Source organism: Siniperca chuatsi, linkage group LG7 (assembly GCF_020085105.1).
Source record: "Siniperca chuatsi isolate FFG_IHB_CAS linkage group LG7, ASM2008510v1, whole genome shotgun sequence".
NCBI lineage: Eukaryota > Metazoa > Chordata > Actinopteri > Centrarchiformes > Sinipercidae > Siniperca > Siniperca chuatsi.
The window spans coordinates 25,944,649-25,965,545 of NC_058048.1; the positions used below are offsets into that span (position 1 = coordinate 25,944,649).

A 20,897-nucleotide genomic window follows, 5' to 3' on the forward strand; every position below is an offset into this window, starting at 1 on the left:
GACAAAGTACGTCAGCTATCAAATTCACTGGTTTAGCCCTAAATAGACATTTCCATCTGGATATTTTATCTATAAATGTTACATCAATTTTAAAGATATGCAGTATGTTGCTATGAACTCAGTATGTATTATTAACATTATCATGTTGTGCTGAAAAGTAAGAGACAGAGTCTGCTTTAGGTTGGGCTAAGGTTTGATATGATGACGTTAGTCTGTGGACACAGGTGCCAGCCTTTGTGTGGGCAAACACCTGCACTTCTGAAGTGTCCTTGAGCAGAACACTGCTCTCAGCTCTGGGGCTCTCGCAAGCTGCATGCAAATGGAGAATTTTCTTAAACAGATCAAGAACTCAATGCATTTTTAACATTTCATATCATTTCATATGACAATACATTCTAACTGACACAACCAAAATGAGATATCCAGTATGTAAAAAGCTACTTCTATTAGAGAGCGAAACAGGTGACTTCTAAAGAGTTGCTGTACCTTTTACTTGACTGCATCCTTCTGTCTCCTCTCTTCCATGTTATCCGTGGTTTGGGAGATGCTTTGGGTTTGCATTCTAGTAATACATCTTTTCCAAGCGTGGCAATGACCCGTATGGGATTGTGGACAAAGATAGGTGCCGAGGCTGTGTAAGACAGACACACAACATTTTAAGGTGTATTTTAAAAAAAGAAAGAAAGAAAATAATGTCATATGCCATTATTATGGTCACCACACTAATATTCATACCGTATGTGATTTATTATTAGTAGTTTGGCTATAAGTTTGGCTCTTGTCAAAATGTTAAAATTCATGTTAAATTCATTTTTGAAAGTTATGATATATGTCAATATACATTATGTTCAGTATTAAACCCATATCTTTAGATCAAACACTGAATCACATGACGTCTTTGTCACACAAACTAACAAAAACTAAAACGATGCTGCCGTGTATAAAAATGTGAGTAGCGGTTTCCTGCCACAAGCTAATTGTATGTTACCTGCTCAAGCTGTTCTGTGTCTACTGAATGCGCAAGTGACATCTGTTTGCCTTGACTAGCTTATTTCTGTGAGTTTGATTCTCTGCCCCCCCCGTGGTAAAACAAACTTTTTAATCATTGTGTGGTTGCTAAAATTTAACAGATTTATAAACGTAATACTCGTTACACCTCTTCAACTGTGGCATTTCAAAGTAATTATTTGAAAAATGCTAGAGGGTTTAGACTGACACATCATGACTCAAAACACTGCTTGATCAAAATGCTAATTTGTTTCAGAGTAATAGCTAGATTTTCCACATGAAGTATTACTAAGCATGCGTCTATACATACATTGGCTTAAATATGCTTTTATATACTGTATAATGTGCCAGGTCTAACTCAGTATCCACTACAATTATACAAATATGCATTGTGTTGTGCAGCCTAATTACTAAATAATGTCGTCATGTTAATAATGACAAGGTTGGATGATTTGTACTGCTTTTATGAAAATTGTTTTTAACCCATATTTAACCAGGCCTTTTTAACAATCATGGCTTGCTCAAGAGTAAGAATTAAGCAGTAATGGTCTAAATAAGGCTTCAGGCACTAAAGTTGATGTGGTACTGGTATACAGCTGTATTACACATCAAGGTCATCTACAGGCTACAAGGCTTTGTCAACTGTGATTATTCAAATCCTGAATGATGCTTTATAGGTGACATTATACGCAATGACAATTCAATCCCATCTGTAGCTACAGGCTGACCCCTCTCCCTGTAACACTTGTGTCTTTGAGCCTGAGTAGTTGCCTGAGTGGCAGAGGTCCCTCTAGACATGAAAAACAGCAGAAAACAGAGCAGTTGCTGTGTGCATTTGTTTTAATCAAAATAAGAGCAGGCCTGCAGCTGGTGGCAGCAGTACCCTTATTGCTTCACCCGCCACCCTCCCAGAAGAGCTGGATCTGGGACAAGATCACAGGCATGAGGGCAGCCACTGCCCCCATGTAGCCTCCAGTGATCGCTCATCTGCAGGCTGTTATTAGCCACGTAATCTGTCCTGATAGTGTTTGCTTGTGGACATCTCCACAGAGCACAGGTCGCTGGGAAGAGATGCCTGGGGGGTATAGTTATGAAAACATTCATCACCAGCTTCCAAATATCATCATTGTGACTCAAAAGCACCTCCTCGTCAGCTCAGATAAAGCTTATTAAAATCTAGAACTTCTCATTCTTGCAGACAACACTGTGAATTGAAACCAAATAAACAGTGGTTGTTTTACACAGATTTTAAACTGAGGGTTTAGGGATAAACATGTTATAGATCTTCCACAAAAAACTTTGTCCATTTGCAATAAGATTTTCAAAATGCCACAGATTCCCCTTCAAAAAAGGGCATGCCACACAGACAGTAAATCAAACTGTTCCTCGGGGAAACAAGAAAGGGGAATGGGTGTCACCAGATGTGTCCCAGTATTGAAGATGACAAGGTGAAAATAGTGCATCAACACAGAACAGTGGACAGCCATCCAGTATGACTGTTATGTTTTTAGCCTGAAGACTTAAGTCTGAAGAGCACAGTTTCTTAGGCTTTTAATGTCTTTTTGAACTTCCAAGTACATGTGAAGCATGTTTTGCTGTGTACAAAAAAAGGATACAAATACTCATTTCAAAATAATGAAAACACTATAGAATGTGCAAGCTGGAAATTATTGATATAATATCATAATTGATTATCAAATGATAACAGCAAATGCTGACTAATAAATACCTGATGAAAGTCAAGCCCGAAGTGAAGGTTTGTTTTTTCTAAGTAATGGGGATTGTGATGTAGGCTGTGCTTTGATGACAAATAATAGAGCGGAGATAAGACCCTAATGGAGTCATTAAACTCCATCAGAGAAACCATTGATGTCTCTCTTCTAGTGTTTGCTCCCATTAGTATAAATCTATACCTACAAGTCATTGCTTTTCATTCTCCTCAGAATAATGTAGAACTGTTCCAGACTCTCCTCGACTTGATGCGTGCAGACACCTCATCGAATATAACCATAAGGGTCCTTCTTTTATTCATGCCGTCCACTGCCTGGGTTAAATCAGGGACCATTGATTGGCAATCAGCACATCTCACAGTTCAGCGTTCCCCACTTGCATTTCAATCTCCTTACCTATCATCCGGTACCTTATTCAGATGCAGATCAAGAAATATGCATGGCCGAAAGGAAAAGTTGCTTCATAAAATGTACACAAACCTTTTTTTTTTTTTTAAATGTTGTGTTTTGTCTAATTTAAATTATAAATCAAAGGTGTAACTACCTAAAATCTTGAGTTCAGCATTAGAGTAGATGGCCCCATATTTATTTTCTGCAACACACTGGTACATTGCTGAGTCCGTCTGCTGCACTTTGTCAATGCTCAGTTCTCCGTTCACTATTTCAACTCGACCCTGTAACAAGAAAAAGATATAAAGGAACATCGTATCTGAATAGAGATATACTATACATGAAAACGCTGCATGTAGTGGAAGTGTAGTTTCATAGGAATAATTCAGATGTTTCATGGTACAATCAACAAAAGGAGAAGGTACTGTGCAGTAAGGTAGGTACCTGGGATGTCAAGGGCAAACCATTACGAAGCCAGCGATAGGTGGGCCGGGGCCTCCCCATGGCCTTGCACTCCCATTGGAGCTTCTCTCCACTATCCATCTGAGTATCATTAATCATTCTGACCCACTGAGGGAGGGCTTGAAGATAGAAAATAAAAGATTTAAGAATAAGTATTCATAATATATCCTTGAAATACACACAAGGCACAAGTATGGTCACCTGTACTTATATAAGAAGAAACAGGTATGCACAAATACACTGTCAATACACACAATGTAAAAGGTTGTATTTAAGACAGTGGATGTAATAAGGCACTTTTTTGTAATCCCTTAATGCTACAGTCCCAAAAGAAGCAAACATATGGTTTAGGACATACTTGAAAAGAAAACTGGCCCTGACACCCATATTGATGTGATTTATTTTTGTTTAGGCAAAGCTTCCACATAGATTTCTGACATGTTTTGCTTTATCTTTGTTTGCTTTTTACTATATAAAAAAAAAATGTATCCAGATTAGTGTATAGTATGACACACTTTGCCAGACCCAAACGATGTACATTGTTGTGTAATAGTGGTGTAATTCTTCTACAGTGTGTGCAGAAAGGTGGAAACCCTGCCATTGAACTGCTTCTCCCACAGTAACATGACAAGCACGTTCTTTGCTATTCTTTGCATATGGCACCTTGAGTAGAATACCTTTTTTGTGCGGTGTGATTGAATGATTATGGTCAGGAAGGTCTGCCTGACAATGAAAGTTCAAACTACCAGCTGACCTGTGTAAATTACATTTAGCGTGAGGCTGCTACAAATTAGGCTCCCTATTCTCCTTGTGATGTCAACAGAATGGAGGTTGCCAAGAAGTGCAGGGCCTTGGAAATGTGTCCTACCAAGGCTGAGGCAGTCCATTATCTCGGTCCTGTGCACACGGCACAGACAGAGAAGAATGGGGGACATGCACAACCATAGATAAGTTTATGATCATGGGCAAAGGTAGTAATTCAGCACGCCTACTAGTACCTCACATTGGTTAGAAAACTAAAAACTGTTCTTTTACTGAGGTCTGTCTTTTAAACTTATATGAAATCACTAAACATACAAAACTCAATGTTTTTAGTTGATATTTTTGGTGACGAGCCTAGATTTGGTCAAATAAATGATTGTAGTGTATGCCTGCATTAGATTTAAGATGAGAACATTACAATCTTAGTACAGATCAATCAAGAAGATGTGGTCCTAATTATTGGCATTCCCAACAAATGATCATTCTATAATCAGCGTGTTATCTTATTTAAACAGGTTATTCCAAAATGTTAAATGAAGCTTATGTTTTTGTAGTGACAAAATAATTAAAAACAGGAGTGCTCAGCAAATTCATAGCAAGCTGTGTCCAAAGCCATGGATGAAAAATAATAATTATTAAAAAGACAAAGAACAACCACAACAGTCTATAGTAGTAAAACAACCAAGCAGAGAAGTAGCTAAGAACATTTCAGCTTGGAAGAACACACACCTGACAGTTCTTCTCTCTACACTTCACTCAACTAAAAGAAACTAATTTGTTGAGGCGACGAACACTTGTTCTTGGATTATCTGCGATGGATGTATAATTAGTCCTTGGACTGTCCACAGGGCCAGGACTGGTCCCTAGCCTTGAATTTGAGAATACTGTAACTAGCAAGGATTATATATATAATATACATTATATTATATCATGAAAAATCCTTGAAAACTGTGCAGAATGACCAAAATAGGTTACGAAGAAAAGTTTTAGACCAATATTCCAGGAATACATGCATCAACACTTGTGCTCTTATATAATGTTTGATGGCTGAACAAAAGGAAAAGATGAACAAACTAACAGAGAATAAGAGCATGCTCAGACTCACTGTAGACCTGTAGATGTCCTTTGAAAGCAGTGCCACCTCTTGGATTCTCAGCTTTGCATTCATAAGTTCCCGAGTCCTCCAGCTGAATGTTGGGAATTTCCAGCACAGCCTGGGACTTCCGAAGTCTTGCTTTTTTGGGGATGTTGCCATTTATCTTCCTCCATGTGATTGTTGGCACTGGACTGTGAGGAGCGAAGAGTGGGATTATATACTCAACAGTACAGTGTAAAAGATGAACAAGCAGTATTTACACACAGTATAGTGTGTGAGCTGCCATGATGCAATTCACTACTCATAATAAAAAATGTCAGTTTTTGTTTTCTTTAAAATAAGAACATTACCATTAAGGAATTTAAATGTATATTTACTCAAATATCTGTAGTAATTAAAATTACTACACATATTTTTGTGTACCTTTACTGTGGTAGAAAAGGTTTCAGTCGTAGTCATCTGGACACTGTTTTCAGAATCAAGACGTTTCGGCTCCCATCCGGAAGTCATTCTCAATTGTGAAAAAATTGGACGGGAACTGTTCCCGTCCAATTTTTTCATCTGAAAACAGTGTCCAGATGACTACGACTGAAACCTTTTCTACGATAGAACACTCCTGGACGAATGAGGGACTACACCGTCCTACCTTTACTGTGATAAAATATTAAAGATAACCTTGATAAATTCTCTCTCTAGATTCTCTCTAGTTTCCTCTGTGAAAGAACATTTGAAGCAAAGTAATTTGAAGACACCACTGTGAGCTTTTGTTAATTGTGGGAATTTTCACATTTTTACTACTACATGATTGATTGAAGTAATAATGATCAGATTATTCTATAATGAAAATAATTGTTATTTGTTGCCCAACAATGAGACTTTTTAAAATAATAACATTTAATTGTAACAAACATCTGCAATGACCTACAGATCACAGAAGTCCTTCATTTGTTTTGACACACACCATGATGAGCTTTTAATGTTAATGCTGTTTAATGTTTAATGTTGGTTCCGCTCTACATGTGAATCACTGACCTTTTGACCACTCGTGATATAGTTACTGTACCAAATGACCAACGCATTAGACCGGGTTTCAGAGGGAAAGGGACAATATTCAAATTATGCTATTACAACAGCCAAAGAGATTTTTATGATTAGTGTTCAAGCAATGTCATCTATCCCTGTTTATTCATGGATTTCCCTGTAAATCCTTATGATAGATGACTTGCACATGCAGAGAGAGAATGTCTTACTATGCGTTAAGTATCAGTAGTACTCTTGTATGACAACTAGATTTGACAGGTGTCTGAAAGATGGAAATGTGACACCATACAAACCTCCAGTGAACCCATCAATCATTTAGCCAAGATGGAAATGTTACATCCCTGAGCTTTTTTATCTGTTCTAAATTCACAAGGACATTGAAGTGCTCTTGGCTGCAATGGACTCAAATAAGGATTCAGAGCATGTTTTGTATTAAACAATGCATTTTTTCACAAAGTGTTTTTTTTTCATTTTGGACAGGAGTTTTGTGTCACATATGTTTTGTAAACTATTGGTTTAAACATTTTCATTTACTTATTCTTGAATAGTTAACTCATTACCTTTCATTCATTTAGGTTTCCTCACATCACTGAGAGTGTGAAGCAACATATTGAATAATAGTCAGTAGTTACAAATGGACTTCAGTAACCGGAGCCCCAAATTTCTGCACATGAATTTGGGGACGAAGTTCTGTGACTAGAAATGATTGTCTTGATCCAAAGTCTGGAAAATATTGATTTTGCAGTCTCTTTAATCTCCATGTACAATGTGGAAAAGCTAACAGTTGCAATATATACATTTATGATTTATGATGGCACATTCATTGATAGTCACTATATTGTCACTATAATTTATATTTATGTAACATTCCAGTTAATCCCTGACAAAGTATAATTTACCTATTTTAATTAGCTAACATTAATAACATTAATCCAGTTGTTATGAAGCCATTCCTTATACTGTATGTTATTGATGGAGATTTTTGCTAGAGACCTTTGCGCCAACTAAACTCTCGACTAGCCAGAGAACAGAACAAATCTATAGAGACCTTGAGGGGCTGGAACATGAGGGTGAATCTTCCTGAGTCTGTGGCAGGATTTCTCTTTGGAGGCTGAATAATGAGCACCAGGCCTGTACGTGTTCACAGGACTGGGGGTGGCAGGAAGGAACAGGCTCACTCAGTTTAGAAGAGAGAAACTCTGCCTGTCAGTGTCTTCTTTATGAAATAACGCCTGAACTCTGAAGCTCTGGTCATATCCATTTTTATTAAAGTGTGAGTATTTCGTACCCTAACATCGTGAATGTGCTACACACTGAAGTTTATGTAAGGTGTTACAGTTTTCAACTGAAGAATGTGCCCATAGGCAAGCTCTGTAGATTACATCTTAATTAGCATTCCACACAATTGCTGTGCCCTCATCTGGACTTGTTCCATAATAAAAGTTGAAAATTAAATCTAATACCAAAATATAGTGGAGAATTAGTTTGCTTCAGATAATTAAGATCTAGATATTATCCCACCATTTAGGTAATTTGCTAAGCTCTCCATTTTTTGGTCCTATAGGAAATTCTACACTATTTTTAGGGAGAATCTACCTGAAACACAAAGCCACATTTTACTTGTTTGAAAACAACTGTCTTTCAAAAACATTAACCATAGCACCACATGTATAAAATGTGTCGTCATTACAAGGCACTTTCTGTTGCTGCTGACAATGTGGTCCTTGTGGTACTGTATAGCTCAATGAGGAAAAAACTGCAAGGGTTTCAAGAGTTTGATTCCCTCTGGGGTCACTGAAACTAAAAGTATATCCTCTACTCTAAGGCAATTTAGATGAAAGCATCTGCCACATGCCACATTATATTTTAAGTGGAAATGAGTGGGAGAATGTGCAACCCATCAAATGTACAAGGCTTTTTGAACTAAAATGAACTTCATACTCCAATATGAAATGAATGCAGCTAACAGCACCACACTTCCCAGAGTTTCTTGTAAATCAGACTGTGAAGCCAGGTTTTTAAATTGAATTTGTGTTGTTTAAAAATATATAGGTAGTGTATCATCATCTTTTGATGGGTATAATCCTTCGTGGTAACTATCCTGATAATCCTATATTTAAAAGAAAACACTGGCTGAATGATAACTGTTTTGCATTAACTTGCAATAAAGAAGTACAACCAAAATGTGTATGATACATATTACTTCAATTAACAAATTATATTTTCAGTATATTGTACACTGTTAAACAGCCAATAAAGGCTAACTGTTTGTGTAACAGAAGCAAACATGAAATCTTTTTTGCTACAGATTTCCATCCAGAAAACACTGACTGTAAGTCACAATCACATCAAGGAGCTTTGGCATTCACACACAAAGAGCTTTTCTGCCCCGTCTTAGCAAGTGGTGCCATGCTAAACACTGATCAACAGGAGGACAAAACCCATTTTAACTTCATTTTCAGTGCTATATAAAGACTGGCATTTCTTAATAGGGTGCATTGATAAATCATTCATCTCTACGTAAAAGGGTAAGTCACTGGAATCACTGTCTGACTGAAAGCCATCATGCACAAATTACTTCATTGAGGGAACAACAGAGAAAGGTCTCAAGCTGTTTGGCTGTTCTACAAGCATCCAAAAATTCCTGCTTAGCTTGATAGGAAAAACTAAGGGGTGTGAGATTATAATGCAGTGTCTATATATTTAGGAAATTACTTACCATAATATGGATAATTAATTGAAGTCAAGGTAAACAATTATGAGGTCCTTAGTCATCTGTAGATTAGAGACTGTTTGCACATAAGATAGGACTCAGCAATGAATAATTCATGCTGAATAATTATAAACAAAACAGAGTAGGGATGATAAAATATTATGTTGTACAATAAAAAGATTTTTGTAATGTAAAACACGATTTAAACCTTGCTTTGGAGAAGAACAGATTGAAAATGTTTTGCAGTCATTTTTGATTTGATTGTTCAAATTTTAAAAATAAAGGTGACTTCCTTTTTGGTCTAGCCATCACAATTATTTTGATAAAAAACTCAATATCAAAAATATTTCGATTAAAAAGGTAATAGTTTTGTAAATTGTGAAGCCAGCAGTGCTAACTTTAGTAACTGTGGTAAGTGGTTTGGATGTTAGTCTCTGTGGACAAAAGTGTGTTTTCCCTCCTGGCAGACAGACTATTACCAGTTTCATTTTTTTCATAGACATAACCTTGGCTTTCCACATTCACAACAGACCCTGAAAGCACCCAGGAAACAAAGATACATTAGGGCTCTCAATTATGAGAACACATGGGTCCCTAGGGCTGAATTCCCTATTCAGTCTTCCCCCCCATGCACTAACATGCCATCTAACAGCCGAGCTACGATGCTGCACTTCTCTACACTCACTTAACATCCTGCCTGAAGACAAGATATGCCTGGTTCCCTTTCAGGTAATGGAATAATGTAATTTAAAGAAGAGAGAACAACACGAGAAGTATTATATAAAGGATCTCTCAGCAACAGAGCAGTGATAGGCTGTAGTTTACTGTTCCTGGTGATTAATATGATACTGCTGTAATAAACAACTACCTATATTTGTGCAATATGTCATTGTTTACTTACTTCCCCAGAGCAAAGCACTCCAGCCTGACAGTGACTCCTTTGGCAGCCAGAACAGATGCAGGGAAATGCACTTCAATTTTGGGCTCATATTCACCCATGACACCTGGAAAAGGTTAAGAAAGAGGAATTGCAGACATTAGAACCAAGCAGACTGAAACAGCTACTTACCCCCCATTTCACATCATCCTCATCTTTTCTTGCAGTGTGCTACACAGGGACTGGGCATAGTGATTTAAAGATAATAGGGATGCTCACTTCCTATTGCCCCAGTACCTGTTTTATGAGTGTGTAAGCAACAACTGAAGAAAAAAATGAAGCAGCAAATATATATTTCCTGAGGATTCCTGATGTATAGGCCTCTGAAAATACACATGGTACATCGAATCTCATCGAATCTCATATCTTTCAACTATCCAGCGTAACTTTAAACACTGTTTATTAATAGGGTTAGTGATACTGGTTTAGGTAAAACAGAGCAACTGGATAATTACATTTTTGGATCCCTACAAAAAACAGAAAAGCATATTGGAATAAAGCATATACAGGAGGTCTAACAGATAGTATATAACATTTTAATATATATTTATTATTTTTATGTAGTCAAAGTCAGTTGGAAAATGCAGTCATGTGAGCCAAATTTTGCATAGGTGGCATATTGCCATCTATGCATGACCGTGAAGTCTACTGCATATGAAATGGTAGAAAAGCTCACAAGCAATGGTATCACAAAAACAAACAATTGAGATGATGCACTAACAAATATTCTCCAGTGTCAACAGGGAGACATAGTGTATTGTCCTCAAGAATTAGTAATCCTCTCTACATTTCCCAAACACACTGTGAAGGACACAAGTGATAACATGTTATCAGTCTTGCTAAGTGCCACTATGACTAACACCTCCACTCTAAGTCATAGCCAGAGGACATGTTTTCTTTGTTTTTTCATCTGTATGTTAAGGCGGCCATATATATCCATTTGCCAGAACGATATGTCAGATGGCATTGAGCAACTTTGGAGAAACAAAGGAAAACACCTTCATCTGGGGTCTAATTACTATTATCTCTCAATGTCTTATTAAATGAAAGTTTGCGATATGAATATTACATGAGCATTTCACTCTTTACAGAAGAATGTTAAATTCACACACAATCATTCCATGTGAGCACCACTGAGGCACACACTGCTAACCCCAGCACCTTCCTGAATTCACAACATATCGGGCCATATGAAGTGCTCCTTCACGTGCACTGCAACGTACATGATCAGCAAGACATATGACCGACGTGACATTTTAGAAACCATAATTACACCTCCTACGTGTACCTGACACTTTTTATGTGATAAAATGAATGCTGCAAAGAAGGAGTGGGGGTTATTGAATTGTGTCCCACTATGTATGGAAAAGGAGTTTTATGATATTTGTTCCAAAGAACTTTTCAATTTCAATCTCATTCTCAACATTTATGGCTCCAAAGCAGCCTTTCACATATAATGAATTTGCAATATTTCATTGGCTCTTGCCATAGTATATTCAATATCATTTTCAGTCTCGGTGGCTGGACTTGAGAGAATTGAAAGAAATAATGTCTAGGCTTGGTGTGCTAAAACATTACCAACCCTCATTTGTAATGTAGCTTTATATTTTATGTTCCAGTTTCATTTATTAATCACATGAAAATGAAATTTTTTCTGTTGTGCTTTGTTCTTCTGCGAACCAATTTCAGAGTATGACGCCTGTCTAAAATTTACTGGGACTCCAAGCTTATAGCATTGAAAAAGTAAGCGTTTTATTAGCTCTCTGATCCAGTAATAGCTAGGTGTTTTAAGGTGCCTCTCAGAGGCACTAACGCAGGAAAACTTTTGAAACTTTGAGAAGAAAATGGAAAATAGAACAAATAATACATAATTTCAAACTTCAAATTTAGTATGTTTTTACAAATTCATTAGAACTGCTTTAAAATGTATAAAACTTTATTAAATATTCATAAAGGTAAACATTTAAATCCAAATTTGACTTGTTCTTTTTATTTGTGAAATAATCAAATCAGATTTCCCCTTACAATAGTACAATTGTAATAGTTAAATAACAACTCCCTCTTACTTTCTCCATCTCCATGCATTATCACTGGTTCAGCCAATTCCTGGACAGACAATTAGGCATAAGAGCAATGTCCCTTCTTAACAGTCAAATAAATAATCAGAATTAGTGGAAATTTTACAATGATCTGTCATTTACAAGATAGCTTATGTAAAAGTGCGCCACATACCACTATTAACAAAACTGTGTGCGCACATAAAATGAAGGATGCAAAATCTCTCTGAGGTTTGTGTTCCTTTAATCAAAATAACTTTATTATAATGGAAAAAGATGGACGATAGATGATGGCAAAAACTACAACATTATGTAATAGACTGTGTTAAATATTAGCATATCATTTTGCTGTAGTATTGCTTTTTATTAACAAACGCTCTACATGTGTTCTGATCCAGAGCCATTTCAAAGTTACCGCTATCCACAGTAACATTATGCACTCGCTTCTATTTACACCAAACAGATAAATCAAAGGGAGTGTGTTTCTGAGATGAACTGTATGTCTGTTTAAAAACAGTGCATTAGTCCAGGGTTCAGTGCTTAGCCCAGCTCTGCTCAAGGTGGATTGCGAATTGACGATCAATGGCTTCCAGCAGGGTATAATGGAGCCCAGATGCTTGTTTTGATTAAGAGAGTCAGTGTTGGAGCTGACAGTGGTGAGCCACACACAGATCCAGCTTGAACTGTCTACTGTGTAATAATCACTCACTTTTACTGAGGCACCGATTGCGGTGTATGATTGGTCAGATTCCAGTGACTGAGGGGTGTCTGCTGTGAGGTGTGCCAATGCAATTTTCGGCATTTTAGACTCAAATTCACAATATAGAAGGCTGCTGAACATCATGAGATTTACAGAGCAAGAGATGCCAAGAAATTCTTTGGCATAATGGACCTACAGCTCTAGAGATTTGATTTTACCATGTTGTGTTGCAGAGAGTGCTGTCCTTCAGCCTGCGTATCATAGCTGCATATCACAATATGGAAAGTTGATTCCTCTTCCATCACTCATCGTTGATAAAACAAAAAATCTTTCTGTTTCTTCATACAACCACGAACCATATTAAACAGCAGACTGACCACATGCCCCTATTTTGCATCTAGGTTCATGAGAGGCAAACCAATTTAGCATGGTTATGTGCTACGTATTATGCATGTCTCTGAGGGCCATTTCATACAATGTTATACAAACACAGAGTAAGAATCTTGCTGGAAGGGATGTAATTCGTAAGAGGTAAATTTGTATTGCAACATTTGGAACAAACCTGGTTCTGAGGCATAGAGGCCCTTTCAGTTTCCCTGGGGATGTAATCTCAGTGGCGTTTTGAAACCTTGACAATGACATGCACCTGTGTATAGTGATGGACGTTTTTCCGTGTAGTCAGATGTAAAAAGCCTGTAGGTGAAATCCACACCTGAATCCAACAAACAGCTCCACAGCATGGCTCCTGAGAGGCTAGTATAAAAGAGCGAAATCCCATCCACAGCAAGGGCCATTGATTCAGTTAATTTTATGCTGGAAAATGATTTCCCTGATGGCCAGTTTCACCAAAGCACATTGTGAGTGAAGAAGGCTCCCCACACTAATGTTAAAGCATTGCTCACTATCTATTTATGGTGTGTATGGAATTCATAACGCCCTCCACTAACATAAGGGAGAAAGCAGAAGACCGCCCCACTTTTATTAACCTCTAGGATCTGAATTTTTTTTTATCCAAATGCATTATAATACAATAATATGCACCAGCAGAATATAAAATATGCTTTCAGATTTTCATCTGGGCTAAACAAGTTCAGAGGGAAGAAGCACTGTAATGGATCTAAAAATTCTAAATAAAAAAGAAGAAAAAAATCAAAACATTTTTACAATTTCAAATGAACAGAGAGAGGACTCTGCAATACTTTCTGTGTGGTTTATCCAATGAAATCCATTAGATTTGTCTGCCCAGGGCTTTCATACAAATCAGGGCCTATCATGTGTGAGAGGTGCTATAAATCTGAGAGCCTTACCGTCAGTTTTCAGTGTTAGAGGTGTTGGAGGGCTCAGAACCCTTGCGTTCGTCACCGTGTTCTTCACTAGACAGATGTAACTTCCCACGTCAGAGGGTTGCACCTTCGAAATGTACAGGTTTCCTGTGTCCTGGGAGATAAAGCGCCGACTGTCCTCAGCAACAAATGAGGGGAACTCATTAAACACCCAGCTGTAGATGATCTCTATAAAAGCAAGTGGAGAACATACAGATTAGAAAATCTTTGCACCTATTTTGACTTGGTCTTTATGTTTGTAATAGTCCTCTATGCACCGTGTCAAAATCCTGTGCATTAAAAAGTTCAGCATGTATCTCTAGTGATCCCAGGAAAACTCTGTTACCCTTATTTTTACATTAAAAATAAACAAAAACCTCAGTCTCTCCTCTTAGGCTATCAACAATAGTCTCAATAGTCATAGGTTCACTTCATGCAGAATAGTATATTAAGTATTCAATTTTGACTGAGTTGTTGATTGAGTTTGTGGCAAAGTACTGCAAATATGTAATGGCTGAAGCACCCAAAATGTTCTTATGGCCTCACTGCATGAAAGGGCAAAAATCTGATTGGACATGTTAACTATTGCTATGCTCTGAAATATAGTTAGGGTTTGTCACATGCTACCTGTAGAATACTGTACAGTATATACTGTTTCAACCCAACAAACACAGAGAAAATGATTAACCACTGATAATTTAGCACGTTGATAATGCCACCACTTTTAATCACTGCTCAATACCTAAGAAACAAAAATAATTTAAAGAAGTAATGAGTATGGGATTTGTACAGCAACAAAGGATCAGCTTGCTCATCAGCGTAAAATGACTGCTAGTCTATACAAAGTCTAGAGAAAAAATAATGCTGAGGCCCCTAAAGATGAAAAAATAACAATTAAACAGGGCTTTAATGAGTCTGTTATTTACAGCGAGGTTATTTTAATTAATTGATGATACCATCAGAAAGGTAAAACTGGCGTACGATAACTTTTTCCAGGGTGGACTGATTCCAGTGAGCTTGGTTGTGTGTGCATGTGTGTCAACGCTCATTAAACGATAGGAGCAGTCTTCTCTTAACTAGTGTATAATCTGACCAAAAAAGACAGGGCTTTGAAAGAGTATTATGCTATTTGCATCTAGGTTGAATCTTTTATATTTTATTCATGGAAAACAGTGTGTGATAGTGTAGGATATAAATGCATGATTCCTGGCAGACTTGGCAGCACAGATGTGCTTACGTGTTTAGTATTCTTTACAACGCCTGCTGAAATAAAACTGTTAAAAATAGAAAGATTATACAATTGCTTAGAACAAAATATGTGGGTTTGCAGAAAAAAGCCAAAAAGAGCCAGAAATAGTAGGCAAAGTGACCCTAAATAGGAATAAGTAGGTAATAAAATGGATGGATGGATGAATGGATGCAATATAACTATGATGAACATAGAGCCAACTTTCACAGCATGCTGTTTTCTTTGTGTCTATTGTGTATAGTTCTACATAGCCACATCCATCATTATATTAAAAAAGATGACTCAGGGACAAATTAATCTATTCAATGTTGCCTGACAATATTTCATAACTCTTCGATTCTGCATCCATAATCTGTCTGTTCTGGAGGGAAAAGGACGGTTATATTTTCTTTAGACTATCAATGTCCTCTTAGTAAATAATGAATAACTGCTGTTTGAAAGATGCTCAGATCTGAAAAATTTTAATTCAGTTCAACACTCGATATGAGCTCAAAGTTAATGGCTGCAATAAGGTAGAAAACTGAATCAAATACAGGTCACTTTTCAAATATTGCATGTCAACAGATTCATTTGCGAAGTCAGCATCACTTGCTTAATCTACTGAGGGTACTACTTGATAACGAGAGGGAAGCAGGAATGGCAAAGACACCAGAGTTCCAATAGGTTTCATTCAAAGGTCATCATACTTTAACTTCATAAAAATAAAACACTATTTACAAAAGACACACATAACTTAATACAAGCAAAGCCATGAAATGGATAATAATAAACTTTTCACATCTCAGTGATTCCAAATTATTTTCACTCGTGAGACCTATCTAATTCAAGTGGCATTTTAATGTCTTTGAAACCTCCCACAACCAGTTTAACCCAAACATACACATACATAACACTCCCTATGCAATATGATTTTCAAGGCATTCATCACACCAGCAAATGCTATGGCTGTGGCATTTAAAAAAAAATATTTTAGTTCTTCATTTCATGCCAGCAATGTTGAAGAAATAAATTATAATCTTACCTGTAATGAGCATAAAAAGGCTCAGCAGCCTGTTGAGACTGGCCGGCCATTTACCAATATCTGAGAAGTAAATATTCTAACAATGTAATAAACTATATGTGACAAAACTGGCTTAAGCAACGCTAAATTTCTGAGTATGTATGATTATTATAAGACCACTGTTTATGTAGATAAATATAGCCAAAATTTTAACGCTGTAAAGGCTAAGAGGGGCATTTTTTATAGTTTTAGTTGAGGGACTGTAAAGTTTTTATTAAAACTATATTAACCAACGTTGCCTTATCAAGTAGTTTGTATCTCACTGTGGTAACACTTTAAGTACATTTTTACTACAGAAATACGGTAAAAGGAAACAAGAAACCTTCCAAAACCTTTGATAGCAATTTCTTAAAAGTTGCAGTGTTATTACATGGCAGTACTATTCAACTTACCAGATATTCTGGGTTTTAAGTGGCATAACTGTCACTTCGTAGATCTGATCTTTTATGTCTTTTTTTATTTGTTTACCGTCTTTGGTTCGTAAATGCTGATTTGACAACCTCTGTCATAATTAATTTAGCTACGTCATTCAGACAATAAAAACAAGACTGCAAAGATGTAAGTATGAAAATGACTCACTACAGTGTTTCACCAAACAAGACTGTTGATATGAGGTTATTTGATGATATCTGATGTAAAATCTCATTGTTCTATGTTATGTTTAAAACATATTCTGTATTGATCCAGTGGGTAAATCTAATACAAGCAATGTAGCATGAGGGTCTTACAGTATGTCATCATGACTGAAACCTGCGTCAATTTTATAGCTTATAGCAGCAAGACTGTAACAAACCCTAAATGACAGAAAATCACTATTTCCATTATATTGATTTCATTCCATAACATCATCTCCAGTGTTATGTCAATAACACTTTTAATCTTTCAAGAGAAAACCTTGGTTAAAGTGGAAAAATAAAAGCATGTATGTGTGGTGGTTTGACCTGTAAATGCAGTGTGAAAAATTAAATACACCTGGAACAAAGGCAACCCCTGTATTGTGATTGATGGAGAACTTTAAGGATGAGAATCATCTGCACTACATTTTAATCTGTCAATCATTAAGCATCATTAATAATGAATTGTATCTTTTTTTAAATCAGCTATTCTGTTACTAACTCTCTAGTTGCTATCATGTCATTCAAAATGGCATCCAGAAATGGGAGCGGGTGCTGAAGAGCACTTGGCAAACATTCCCACGGGTGCAGTGCAGCGGTACGACAGAGCTGATGCAAACAGAAAGCTTGGATGATTCATGGCTCACATAAGAGCTTACATTAGAGGACAACTGCAGAGAGGGATATTCAAGATATGCCATAAAAGAGTGGTGTCTATGCTCTGCCTATGTGAAATAATTGGCTGTGTAACATTTCTTTTCATTTCTAATGATCCAGCAAATTTGATCTCAGAGAATCTGTGCTCTGGCTCTGTTATTGCCATAACTTATCACACTCATCATTTGAACAGTATGGATGGATGGATAGGAGGAGAACGGACAGGTACAAAAACTAACCATCAAAATACAATCCAATAAATAAATAAATAAATAATATCAACAATCATTCACCTTGGCACAGCAATAACAACATTACTTGTTGTCATAGGAGTCATGATGAATAGTAATAGAGTTTATTGACAATTCCAAAGGCAAAGAGAAAGGTGAAGAGACGAAAATATTTTTTCTTCTGGCTGTGACTGAGGACTTCAGTCTTCTTACCTGGTGAATGAGGAGGAGGGGTACACATGAGTACCACACCTTGGCCTTCACGGACAGAAACCCCACGTCTGGTCTTCCCACTGAAAGCACCAAGATCTGGAATAGCATGCAAAGACAATCTTTCTCAGCAATACAGTAAAATATAAACATAGTTATGTGGAATCATTTTGATGGGACAAGAAAGTTTATTTTATCCCCGCAGCCAGCCTTCAACGTCTTTATATGATTTAGGGATGTAAAAAAAACACTAATGCATCAACAAAGTTGAATTTTGAGCTGGTGGCACAAGGATAAAGCTCTCATCTATCATTTGATTCCGGATGGTGGTACCTTGGTTTTGGTCATGTGTTCACACACAATTGGTTGTGTTCACAGCTTCTTGTCCTTGTCGCTGCACTAGCAACTCCTTCTGGTTGCGTGCAAAGTGATTAACTTTAACAATGGTTAAGATTAGGCAAAATTAGGTACTTCATTAAGGTTTGGCAAAGATCATAATCATGTTAAAAAAGCCAACATAAATTGTGGGTCTCAGGCATTAAACGGTTTATATGCCCTTCCATCACCCCAAGCTCCACATCTTTAAGTCGCACACTAGCTTCTGCATTTGCACAAAATGCATTGGATGTACTATATATCTTGTAATGCAAAATTGTTCAATATGAATGTACCTAAGGAAGCCTGGCCCAGAACAAGACAAAGAAACCCTCGAAGTTGTTAAAAATGATCATGTAGACACACTAAGCTGCTGTCGCTGGACTTCAAAATAACATTCTTTGAAGTGGTGTCTCAGTGTCAGGTCGAGAAGGGAACTATTGCTGGCTGAATTAAGTTGAAATGTTTTCTCAATTAACATTTGTAGAGCTGTCATGCTGTTTGGAAGAATCTGTTTTGATCATTGAATCTACGCTCTAGAATTGAAATACAGTGTATATACAGTGTGAAAAAGTGTTTGCCCCCTTCCTGATTTCTTATTTTTTTGCATGTTTGTCACACTTAAATGTTTCAGATCATCAAAGAAAATTTAAATATTAGTCAAAGATAACACAAGTAAACACAAAATGCAGTTATTAAATGAAGGTTGTTATTATTAAGGGAAAACAAAATCCAAACCTACATGGCCCTGTGTGAAATAGTGATTGCCCCCCCTGTTAAAACATAACTGTGGTTTATCACACCTGAGTTCAATTTCTCTAGCCACACCCAGGCCTGATTACTGCCACACCTGTTCTCAATCAAGAAATCACTTAAATAGGACCTGCCTGACAAAGTGAAGTAGACCAAAAGATCTTCAAAAGCTAGACATCATGCCGAGATCCAAAGAAATTCAGGAACAAATGAGAAAGAAAGTCATTGAGATCTATCAGTCTGGAAAAGGTTATAAAGGCATTTCTGAAGCTTTGGGACTCCAGCGAACCACAGTGAGAACCTTCCCAGGAGTGGCCGGCTGACCAAAATTACCCCAAGAGCGCAGCGACGACTCATCCAAGAGGTCACAAAAGACCCCACAACAACATCCAAAGAACTGCAGGCCTCACTTGCCTCAGTTAAGGCCAGTGTTCATGACTCCACCATAAGAAAGAGACTGGGCAAAAATGAGTTCCAAGATGAAAACCACTGCTGAGCAAAAAGAACATTAAGGCTTGTCTCATTTTTGCCAGAAAACATCTTGATGATCCCCAAGACTTTTGGGAAAATACTCTGTGGACTGACAAAACAAAAGTTGAACTTTTTGGAAGATGTGTGTCCCATTACATCTGGTGTAAAAGTAACACCGCATTTCAGAAAAAGAACATCATACCAACAGTAAAATATGGAGGTGGTAGTGTGATGGTCTGGGGCTGTTTTGCTGCTTCAGGACCTGAAAGACTTGCTATGATAAATGGAACCATGAATTCTGCTGTCTACCAAAAACTCCTGAAGGAGAACATGCACCAGCAAGTCCACCTCTGAATGGCTGAAGAAGAACAAAATGAAGACTTTGGAGTGGCCTAGTCAAAGTCCTGACCTGAATCCTATTGAGATGCTGTGGCATGACCTTAAAAAGGCAGTTCATGCTCGAAAACCCTCCAATGTGGCTGAATTACAACAATTCTGCAAAGATGAGTGGGCCAAAATTCCTCCACAGCGCTGTAAAAGACTCATTGCAAGTTATCGCAAACGCTTGAATGCAGTTGTTGCTGCTCAGGGTGGCCCAACCAGTTATTAGGTTTAGGGGGCAATCACTATTTCACACAGGGCCATGTAGGTTTGGATTTTGTTTTCCCTTTATAACAACCTTCATTTTAAAAACTACATTTTGTGTTTACTTGTGTTATCTTTGACTAATATTTACATTTGTTTGATGATCTGAAACTTTTAAGTGTGACAAACATGCAAAAAAATAAATCAGGAAGGGGGAAAACACGTTTTCACACCACTGTAGATTAATTGTTAGATTAAATCATCCCTTATATTGCTTTTTCTTAACTCCTTTACTGACATTATTTTGAATGTATTAATGTGGCAGTTTTCGTTTTCACCTAGTTGTTTTTTCTGTGGAAGTAGAACAAAGCAGGTTTAATCTGAAATCCCAGAACTGCAGCCCTCTAGAACCTAATACTGCCTGCTTAATTTCTAGTTGAGGCAATGCCAAAGTGTGGAAATCAAGCGACAGGCT

The 20,897-nt window shown here is 37.2% G+C and overlaps 1 protein-coding gene across 9 annotated transcripts in view; it reads right to left on the bottom strand.

Moving 5' to 3' along the window:
* The window catches only part of cntn5 (contactin 5), a 95,445-nt gene that overhangs the window by 20,721 nt on the left and 53,827 nt on the right, over positions 1-20,897 (bottom strand). For all 9 annotated transcript variants that reach the window (XM_044203142.1, XM_044203145.1, XM_044203144.1 and 6 more), the window contains 7 exons: positions 18,242-18,337; positions 14,204-14,407; positions 10,104-10,206; positions 5,458-5,639; positions 3,573-3,709; positions 3,283-3,412; positions 487-631 (listed from right to left, as the gene is read on the bottom strand). In XM_044203142.1, coding sequence (XP_044059077.1) covers positions 487-631; positions 3,283-3,412; positions 3,573-3,709; positions 5,458-5,639; positions 10,104-10,206; positions 14,204-14,407; positions 18,242-18,337 — 997 coding nt within the window. The remainder of the gene's footprint in view (positions 1-486; positions 632-3,282; positions 3,413-3,572; positions 3,710-5,457; positions 5,640-10,103; positions 10,207-14,203; positions 14,408-18,241; positions 18,338-20,897) is intronic.